Source organism: Meles meles, chromosome 18 (genome assembly GCF_922984935.1).
Source record: "Meles meles chromosome 18, mMelMel3.1 paternal haplotype, whole genome shotgun sequence".
Lineage (NCBI taxonomy): Eukaryota > Metazoa > Chordata > Mammalia > Carnivora > Mustelidae > Meles > Meles meles.
Genome location: NC_060083.1, coordinates 24,955,905 through 24,966,745, shown reverse-complemented (window position 1 = coordinate 24,966,745; position 10,841 = coordinate 24,955,905). Strand labels below are relative to the sequence as shown.

The following is a 10,841-nucleotide window of genomic DNA, read 5'->3' as shown; positions in this document are numbered from 1 at the left end:
ATTTGGAAGATGAAACTTGAAAAGGGAGAGAGAGAGACAAAAATAAACAGAAAACAGGCTCGCTGAGAAGCTGGGGGAAGAGCATGCTCTTGCCCGCCAGGAAGGGACAGAGCAGAAGATGGAAACAGTGAAACACAGCCTCCCCGAGATACCCAGAGATGGGTTACAGGTGTGGCTGTGGCTGAGGCAGCAACAGGGCCTGCCAGCCAGGAGAACTTCGAGATGCACAGATGTGAGATGAAGGCAAGAGGATGACCGAGACGGAGCTAAGAGCGCACAGATGGGGGAAGGAGACTGGTTCGAAGAGAAGAAGAAGAAACACTGGGCTGGAGGTCATCGCCCAGACAGAGCAGTGGGACAGAGACTGAGACTACAGGGATGGGGAGAGAGGCAGAGAGGGGTCCAGAGAGAACAGGAGGGAGGAGAGATGAACAGAGACAGAGAGAGGAAAGACAGAGACAGAGAGAACAGAAATACAGCTAAAGAGGGAGACAAAGGTACAGAGAGATATATGGAGGAGAGATGGAAAAAGAGTTGGAGAGAGAGCTAGATACGGAGAGAAGACAGAAAGGTGCAGCTAGAGATGGAGAGAGGGAGAGAAACAAAGAAAGAGACATGAGAGGCAGAAGGTCACTGGGACACTTGAGATTTTAAGCCTGGAGCATGGAGAAGTGGTTTTGAGGGGGCAGCGGTGTCCATCCCTCCTTCCTCACAGCACCCCTTCCCCAGGAATGGGGATGTGAAGACATCTGCTCCTCCCTCTGCTCCTCCCCCAACCCCGGCTTGTGTGCTCTCTCTCTCTTTCAAATAAATAAAATATATATATTTAAAGATTTTTATTTATTTATTTGACAAACAGAGATCCCAAGCAGGCAGAGAGGGAAGTGGAGATAGAGAGGGGGAAGCAGGCTCCCCACCGAGAGCGGGGATCAATCCCAGGACCCTGGGATCACGACCCGAGCTGAAGGCAGAGGCTTTAACCCACTGAGCCACCCAGGCGCCCCAAATAAAATCTTAAAAAAAAAAAAAGAAATTATTAATCCTGTGAAGTACAGTAACGGCATTGTGGGTTTTCGGGAAAATATTCCTATTTCTAGAACGCACGCTGAAACACAGAGTGTGGTGGTATAATATCTGAGATCGTCTTTATTTTTATTTTTTAAAAAGATTTTATTTATTTATTTGACAGAGAGAAAGAGCACAAGTAGGCAGAGAGGCAGGCAGAGAGGGAGGGGGAAGCAGGCTCCCCACTGAGCAGAGAGCCCGATGCGGGGCTCCATCCCAGGACCCTGGGATCATGACCTGAGCCGAAGGCAGATGCTTAACTGACTGAGCCACTCAGGCACCCCTGAGATCTTCTTTAAAATGCTTCAGAAAAGAGATGTCCCAAGAGTGGCACCATCTCGCCAACAGCTGAATCTGGGTGGCGAGGACTGGGCCCTCAGGGGCTGCCCCCTGCCCCTGGAACAGAGGTACAGTTCCCTAGCTTGGCGCTCAGTCCCACCTGTTAGCGCTCACGTGCTAACCGGAGGCCCTTGCTGAATCCTGCCTCCAGGCCTTTGTGAGTAAGAAAGAGTCCGCCTCTGGAGATGCCAGCTCCTCTTCCAACCTGGCTCAAGTACCATTGTCCTGGCATGCTCCCCACACCTCTGCAGCCCAGGAGGTCTCTGCTGGGACCTGCCTCAGCACTGTTTCAGTCCCGTAAAAGTGCAAGGGCTCCTCTCTCTGAGCGACTCGAGAGCAGAGGCTGTTTCCTATCTTTTTACTTTACTCATTGCCCAGCACAGCCTCCAAGCCCCCTTGTCTCAGCTCTCGTTAACTAAGAGTCACTTCAGCAATAATTCCTCTCATCAGGCAGGGCTCAGACTAAATATCGCCTCTTCCAAGAGCCTTCCCTGATCACCCAGCTAACATTGCCCTGTCCCGCCTCTCCATAACGTTTACCACTACTTGAGGCCATTTCTGTATTTGTTTATATTCTGCTCCCACCCCACCCTGCCACTGAACAAGGGAAAGACCTGGTTTTTCTAGGTCACCCTTGTATCCTGAGTGCCGAGAAAAAGGCCCAGGACGAGGCCAGGAGCTTAATCAATATTTATTGAGTGAATGAGTAAATGTAGTTGTCCCAACTAGACTGCAGGCTCCCAGGGGGCAGGGTTTGGTTACCTTCTGGAGAGAGCCAGCACATGGCAATTGTTAAACAACCATTCATTGATATTATGTAGGGGTAAAAGCCCCATTCTGAAGAGTTAGGGGACCAGGGTGCAGTTAATCTTGGACTTTGGATCATAATTCCTCTTCTCGGGGTGCTTGGGTGGCTCAGTAGGTTAAGTGTCTGCCGTCGGCTCAGGTCATGATCCCCATGGTCCCGGGATTGAGCCCTGCATGGGGCTCCCTACTCAAGCCAGGAGCCTGCTTCTCCCTCTCCTCCATGCTCATGTTCTTTTTCTCTTTCAAATAAATAAATAAAATCTTAAAAAAAAAAATACTTCTTCTCTTGGCCTTCCTTCAAGGGGCTTGGACTTGGATTTCTGGGGCAATCCATGCGCCTACTTTAGGATTTGATGAACGAGAGGCCAACACGTGCAATACTCAGGGTTCCACTGAGGTATACCCGTCATGGCTTTGCCAGCAATGGCTTGTTACCTGCTCCATACTCCCTTCCCAAGTCTTCATCTTGGGCAGCCCACTCGCCCTCACCTGGCTGTCCCTCAGATCCGACACTGGAGCCACTAGTTTCCTCTGTGTACATCTGTCTTTTCAGTATTCTCCTAAGGCAGTACTGCACTCAGGCTCCCAGGTCAGAAACCTGGTGGTGTTCTCCCTTTCTCCCTCTCAGCCAATTAGTCAACAAACCTTATGGATATTAACCTCTTGAGTTGCTTCCCTCCCCTGCCCTTTCCTATCACTGTCCTAGTCCCTCTTCCCCGCACTTCTGCAGAAGCCTCCTAATTGGCTCCCTGCTTCTGGTCTGGCCCCTCCATGCCCTCTCCACCCACCCCTTAGAGTGAGCCTTCAAACACCAAACTTGCTTAACCTTCTTTTTAAAAAGATTTATTTATTTGAGAGAGTGAGAGAGTGCATGCCCATGGGTTGGGGGTGGGGGGGGGGGGGGAGGAAGGGAGAGAATCTTAAGCAAACTCCCTGCTGAGTGTGGAGCCCATGCTAGGGGCTTGATGTCAAGACCCATGAGATCAAGACCTGGGCGGAAATGGACTAGGCCACTCAGGTGCACCTGACGTGCTTAAAACTCTTTTTTTAAACATTTTATTTATTTATTTATTTGACAGACAGAGATCACAAGTAGGCAGAGAGGCAGGCAGAGAGAGAGGAAGAAGCAGGTTCCTTGCTGAGCAGATCCCTCTGCTGAGCTCGATCCCAGGACCCTGAGATCAGGACCTGAGTGGAAGGCAGAGACTTTAACCCACTGAGCCAACCAGGCTTCCCTCGTGCTTAAAATTCTTAAAGGGCCCCAGCCCTCTTAGGATGGACTCCAAACACCTTATCATTGCCAGGAACTATATTATCTGCCTCCAACCCTCTCCCCACTCTGTCTGGTTAACTCTGCCCTCCTAGCCCCCTGCAGATCTCAATTTAGAACCTCTTCTTGGGTGGGGTGGGGGAGTGGCACTTGGCTGGTTCAGTGGGTAGAGTATCATGTACTCCCCATCTCTGATGATTAGTTCAAGCCCCCCGTTTGATCTCTAAGCCCCATGTTGAGTGTGGAGATTACTTTAAACAAACAAACAAAAAATCTTAAGAACACAAAAAGCCCCCCCTCAAAACCCACAAAAACAAAATAAAAACATCCCACCCCAAAACCTACCCCTCTTCTTCCAGGAAGCTTTTGCTGACCAGTGTAATTCCACCAAGTATAATTCCACCAAGCCTGTGTTCCACCACTCACGGGCCTTTTCTCGAAACTGTCTTGTTTACTCTCTCAACGAAAGCACAGGTTTTGGGGACACAGCGCGTACTTTGCAAATACATATTGGATGAATGACATCACACTAAGACTGCTGGGTGAAAATCTCCATCACATGCTCATTAAGGACTTGAGCAAGTCTCTTAACCCCTGCCTCCTCCTCACCCGTAAAGGTGCACAGCAATGGTAACTTTTTCTTGTAGAGATGTCTTGAGGAGTCAAGCACTTAGAAGAGCATTTGGACGTAAATTTGGTTATCGTTAATGTTTTCTTGGCACAGCCCTTTCCTGGATCTCAACCCACCACACCAAGGGACCGTGCGTACAGGTACAGAACACTCACACCTAGGTCCCCACCCGACACCTTGCTGTCTGTCCCGCGAACCACCCGCGCCTTCCGCCTGCCGAGAGGCCACCTCGGACCCTGAGGCCGAAGCCACGGCCCATTTAAGGACGAGGAAGGGGCGGGCCCGAGAAGGCTCCTCCTTCGCGCTGAGGTCAGCGCGCAGCGCTGCGTGTGACGCTCTGGTTGCCGCAGAGACGCCCCGCCCCCGCGCGGCGCTGCGGAACCGGAGCTCCGGGCGGCGTCGGCAGCGGCGCGGGAGGCGGCAAGGCCGGGGCAGCAGGAGCCGGCGCGGCGACCGCAGCGAGAGCGGCGGGGACGGAGCAGACCACGACGAAGGCGCACAGGCAGCCGGGCCGGGCCGGGCCACGGGGAGAGAGGCCGCGGGGAAGCGGGCGGGAGGCCGGGCGGGCAGCGGGCAGCTGCCGAGCTGCGGAGCGACATGGTGCTGCTCAAGGAGTAGTGAGTGTCCGGCGGGCCGTGCGGAAGCGAGGAGGAAGGGAGAGTCGGGGATGACGACCAGGGAGCTTGATGGCCTGGCAGAGGAGATGCAGTGGCCGGACGGGACCCGAGGGGGTGGAGAGCAATGGATGGGCTGTTGGGCGGCCCAGCAGGGGCTGAGGGGACTGTGAGGGCCGGACAGGGCCTGAGGTGGGGCCAACGGGGCTAGAGAGATACGGACAGCTCCTGCGGTGGGGCCTGAGGAACCGTGAGGGCCGAATAGGCCTGAGAGGAGAGGCCAGGGGGACAATGAGGGCTGCACAGGAACTGAGATGGGGTCAAGGGGACAGTGAGAGCCAACAGGGCATGAAGAGGGGCTGAGGGGATGGAGATGTGGGGCGGTCGTACGGTGGGGCTGAGGGACGGAGGGGCCCGCCAGAACTGCTGGAGTGGCTGAGGGGACTGGCGGGAGAAGGAGGAGTAGGCTTCAGGGACCAAAGAGCAGATAGACAGCTTCAGGAATGGGACTGAGATGATGGGGAGGAGTGTGAGGGGAACCTGGAGTATGAGGAGTGGCTGCCTTAGGCATCCGGGGAAGGATTGGATTTAGTGCACCTAGGAAAAGGAGCAGGGAGTTAGGGCCAGGCTTGGGGGACAGAGGAAGGGTCTAAAAAGATAGCAGAGGGGACTGGTGGCATGACGTGGTGCCCAGGTGGTAGGTGCAGAGGAGGAGGTACTTGGAAAGAAGCTTAGGATATTTGCTTGGGACTTGGGGACACTTGGGTGAGGAATCCAGGAAATATCGGGGAGGAGCTGATTTGTGGGAGTTAGAGTGATGGAGAGGGCTGGGTTGTTAATAGGGTAGAGGGAATATGTTTGTGAATATATATAATAAGTATATATATTGGAATGGGGTGTGGGGGACAGGGGCAGCCTGCCTCTAGAGCATTCTTAGTTTTGGTGCAAAGAGATAGAGAAATTGCTTTGAGGAATTGAGAAGGTTCCCATAAAACCATTAATTGATGAAAGACAGTGAAGGGTGAGGGAGTTTTTGAGTAATGACTGGGCTGGGAAACTAGGGACTTCTGGTAGGTGTTGCAGGGAGATAGGCTTGCTCCTGAAATCTAGGGGATTAGATGACAGGGTGGGTGGGATGTTTAAATTGCTAAATCTTTTTTTTTTTTTTTTAAGATTTTATTTATTTATTTGACAGAGAGAGATCACAAGTAGGCAGAGAGGCAGGCAGAGAGAGTGAGAGGGAAGCAGGCTCCCCGCCGAGCAGAGAGCCTGATGCGGGACTCGATCCCAGGACCCTGAGATCGTGACCTGAGCCGAAGGCAGCGGCTTAAACCACTGAGCCACCCAGGCGCCCTAAATTGCTAAATCTTTCAAACACTAGCTGACTGATCACTGAAGCTCATGACTCCAAGTAAACATTTCAAGACTTTTTTTCCCCCAAAGAGGAGAGATTGAGTGTGTATGTGCAGAATTTACAGTGAAGCTGCTTTGCTAGAGGGGAGGGCCTGTGGGCAGCGTTGGGTCAGAAGCCCAGAAGTCCAGAAGTAGGAGATGTCACGGTAGAGAGCAACTGGTAGAACTCAGTTGGTACCCAGGCGGGTGTGCAGAGGGCACATTGGTGTCCATTTCGTCGCTGAAGGCACTTTGCCCCATTCCATCTGGCTTGTTCTTTGGAGGTGTTTAGGACATTTAGGACACAGTGTGGAACTTTGTATAACAAAGGGAGCAGAGACCCAGGTTTCATCCCAGCTTGAGACTTCATCTGAACAGCATTATTTTGAAGCCCCTCCACTTCTAGTTCTTTTTTTTTTTTTTAAAGATTTTATTTATTTATTTGACAGAGAGAGGTCATAATAGACAGAGAGGCACAGGCACCTGGGTGGCTCAGTGGTTTAAGCCGCTGCCTTCGGCTCAGGTCATGATCTCGGGGTCCTGGGATCGAGTCCCGCATCGGGCTCTCTGCTTGGCAGGGAGCCTGCTTCCCTCTCTCTCTCTCTCTGCCTGCCTCTCTGCCTACTGTGATCTCTCTCTGTGAAATAAATAAATAAAATCTTAAAAAAAAAAATAGACAGAGAGGCAGGCAGAGAGAGAGAGAGGGAAGCAGGCTCCCTGCTGAGCGGAGAGCCCGATGCGGGACTCGATCCCAGGACCCCGAGATCATGACCTGAGCTGAAGGCAGCGGCTTAACCCACTGAGCCACCCAGGCACCCTCCACTTCTAGTTCTTGACATCCAGGATGATGTTGATCCAGAGCTTGGAGCTTTATATGGTGAGGAGGAAGAACCTTGGGATCCTAACAGGAGGAGGAAGTGGTACACTTTGGATTTTATTATTTATTTTTAAAGTATTTTTTTAAAAGATTTTATTTATTTATTTGAGAGAGAGAGAGAGAGAGAGAGAGGCAGGGGTGGGGGGAGAGAGGGGGAGAGAGAGAGAGAATCTTAAGCAGACTCTGTACTGAGCACAGAGCCTGATGCGGGACTCGATCTCAGGACTCCATGATCATGACCTGAGCTGATATCAAGGGTTGGATGCTCAACTGACTGAGATACCCAGGTGCCCCAGCACTTTGGATTTTAGTCTTGACCGTCCAGATGACAGGCTTTTCCCATTCTTCTGATCTTTTTTTTTTTTTTTTTTTTCTGTTCCCAAATGGATCCTAGAGTCTATAGAAACCTGTAGTTCCATGAAGAAGGTCAGTCAGGAAAGGGACTTCAGAAGAGATCTGAGTGAGTCTTGAAGAGAGGTCCTTCCTTCCCATTCTTTGTTCTTCTACCCTTGAAGCCTGCCAGGGAAGGGTCCAAGGTGCTGGGGATGCAGAGCCTGCTCGGCATCTGCGTTTCCTTCCTGCCTGACTTGTGCTCCGTATGTGCATCCTGGGGCAGGGGACGGGGAGGGGGCCATCCGAGCCACTTAGCCGTGGCTGCAGCGCTGCAGCTCTGGGAAGGGTGGAAGTGAAGGTCGCAGTGCAGTGAGCACAGCTCCAGTCTCAGCCCAGCACTGCCCCTGTGGCCCTATCCTTTGGAATTGCACTCTATTGCTGCTGAAGTGGTTTTGCTCCTAAGGAGCCGGGGACAAGTGTCTGGGCGTGCGGCTGTCATGTAAGCAACCTCAGAGCGTCCTCTCAGGAATTGGCTGATGCTTGTCTCTTTGCGGGGATGGGGAGACTTGGTGCCCACCAAGGGCTTAAAGTTTTCCCTGCTGGTTTTTCTGACACTTCCTCTAACAGGATTCTCCTTGATTTGATTTCTGCAAATTCTTGGATGTGATCCTTACTGCTGTTCTTGAAGATAAAAGGCATATTGTTTTCTAGGAAGTTTCTTCTGAGGGTGCAGAAATTGTGGCCTCCCAGTTGAAAGTGTTTTTCTGCACTGTTGGCTTTTTCTAATGGGAGGAGGGCCTTCGTGGCAGCATCCAGTAACCTGCAGGATTTGTGCAGGTGGGGGGGCGGTTAGCAGGCAATAAGGATTCGAAGCCCATTTTGGTTTCCCTGCTACTTTTCTGCTCTGTGCCTTCCCTTTAGTGCGGTGTTTTTCTCAGACCCCTGTGTGCTTCTTGCTACCTGGGGGAGATTCGTAGATTTAGAAAATACTGAGCGGAGTGTTTACCAGCCTGGAACATGGATCCGAGTTGTCGGAACCACTGCATAGGAAGGACGACATAGCAGCTCATGCTTCACCAAGCGTACAAGGTGCAGAAGGCTCCAGTGGGGCCCAGCTAAGGTTTGGGAACTGAGAAGCTAACCTCGGAACTGGCATGATGTGTATGAATACGACCAAGTGGTTTTGACTCAACTCGGACTTCATGGCTTTGAACTGGGGCTTGACTCTTGCTCTGCCACGAGCCCGCATGTGTCTGTGGAATTCCAACTGGTGTGGGACCTTGCTGGCCATGGCTTTTCTTTTGGGTTCCTGGTGGTACCTCCACCAATGGGTGTTCATTGAAATGGAGAAGAAGAAGAAAGGAGTCAACTGGGGAGCCTTTGGACAGCCTCTGGAGGTCAGGACACAAGTAGAATGTCCGCTCTTCGTGGCTTTGTGACAGTACTTGTATTGCAATGCCCTGGCCCAGAGCAGAGATATCTGGTGCCTGCTCTTAGCGTGATTAAGCTTCAAAGGAGCATGACCCCATCCTAGCCTTCCACCTCGAGGGCTGTTATTAGGAGATGGGGCCCATAGAGATGAAATCCCCAGGGCCTGATTCTTCAGGTCTCTCTGACTCCGTATTGTGGCTTCAGAGTTTGCAAGGCCCTTGTTTTGCTGGGAAGGATGTTAGTGGGGGAGAGGGAGAAAAGGACAGCTCCAAACGTGAGTCAGAGGCCCGGGAAGTAGCTGGTAGAGGGACAGGTTTGCACTGAATCATAGGGACCTGAAGGGCACAGATGATCCTGCCTCAGAGCACTGAGGGGGCCATTCTCTGCTGGGTTTTTGACAGTGAGTATATGTCATGTGTAACAAAGCATTTAATAGTGTTCTAAGATGATGCTGTAAGAACCTTGGGCTGCATTCAGAGCCTGAAGTTGATACTGTTTTCCCTCTCTTGTAGTCGAGTCATCCTGCCTGTGTCTGTAGATGAGGTAAGTTCTTTTTTTTTTCCTTTTTATTCATAGTTGTATATAATTGCTTGTGACCTTGTGGCTAAGTTGGGCTCCAAGTGGTGCACACTCTTCATGTGGTTTTCATGGTTGTTCTAACTTAGAGATAATCAGTACTTGATGAGAATTTTCCTGGTGCCACTTTCTGTCAAAGGAAGGCACTTATTTATTTATTTTTTTATATCTGCAGCCTACCTTAAGCTGTTGGCCTTTGGGGACTTCGACCAGAGACCAAAGGAGCCCCTTTTACCTGCTAGGACTGAGCCCATTTGGGGACATTTTATTGAGGGCATTGAGTGTGTGAGGGGATTTCTGGGACCTCCATGACACAGCTGGGAAGTGTGCACGGCTCTCTCTGTTGTGCAACAAACTAGTAGGGCAGGAAATCTCCGAGGCCCTCCCTAGCCACATTCTAGGTGACTGCTGGGAAGACCAAGGCCCAGAATCCTTTTACAGAGGGCAGGTAATAGCAAATGGGCTTGGCTTGCCCTCTGTCCTTTTATAGTGTTAGGCCCCGTGTTCCTGTGTATGGGGACCTGGCAGCATTTGCCACCAGAAGGTTCATAGGCCACACTGACTCAGAATAGTCTCTTGGACAGCAGAAAACTGTCATAGAGCCTCCCTCATCCCACCCTTTCTTTGAACTTCCTCCACTCTCCTCTCCTGGTGCAGCCTATTCTTTGCGCGCGCGCGCACACACACACACCCCACCCCCAGCTTCCAGCCAGGCTCCAGTTTGAGTGAAGTTTTTCAGCCAGTGTGGTGACCTCAGTCATCGTCTTTCCTGTGGTGTCAGCATGAAGCTCCTGTGATAACTTACACTCTGTTCCAAATATGAAATGGACCTTTGAAAAATGAAATCAGGCCAACAGAGCCTGCAGCACACCTTAGATGAGACGAATATCTGAGCTTTTTAACCCCAAAAGGGGTGGGCAGGCACTGGATGCCTGGAGGATTGCCTCCTGTGATGGGCTGCACATCTGGTAAGAGCTGCGAAGATCTGGGGGAAGGAGCCTGAGGCAGGCCTTGAACACGCTCTGAGAGTTTTGGGTCAGGGGCATAAGGCAAATGAGACTGGGAATCTTGGGAAAGGGCCTGGAAAGGAGAGGTGTTGCTGTCCCTGGAGACACCTGACATGAACCTGGGCCCTGGGAACCGTGTGCTTAGGCTGACAGGTGTTGTCTTGGTGGTGGGGGTGGGGGTTTCCTGTTAACCCACCTCCTTTGGAGGGGGCCTTGCTCTCTTTGGGAAAAATAAGAAGTGGTGATTTTCTAAACCACAGGAAGTGGTTTGGAAGCAGGAAGGCCCAGCATGTCCCTTGCCCTAAAACTCCCCTCTTGGGGGTCCAGTAGCTCTCTCTCTGCTGTACAGGGTAATTCCACCCCCCAGGTCGGAAGATGTCTCCCAAAACTCAGGAGTACCTCAGTGTGCATTTCGGGGTGAAATGAACATTTCACAGGGAGTATCCTGAGTGAACAAGGATGGAAATGCTTCTGCCATGTGGGGCCAATCCAGGAAAGC

General features: G+C 51.6%; 1 protein-coding gene across 1 annotated transcript in view; it reads left to right on the top strand.

The window, feature by feature from the left end:
• Positions 1 to 4,476: 4,476 nt before the first annotated feature.
• The window catches only part of PITPNA (phosphatidylinositol transfer protein alpha), a 40,014-nt gene continuing 33,649 nt past the window's right edge, over positions 4,477 to 10,841 (top strand). The window contains exons 1-2 of the mRNA XM_045985991.1: positions 4,477 to 4,729; positions 9,272 to 9,302. Of these exons, the coding sequence (XP_045841947.1) occupies positions 4,710 to 4,729; positions 9,272 to 9,302 (51 nt within the window). The 5' untranslated portion in view covers positions 4,477 to 4,709. The remainder of the gene's footprint in view (positions 4,730 to 9,271; positions 9,303 to 10,841) is intronic.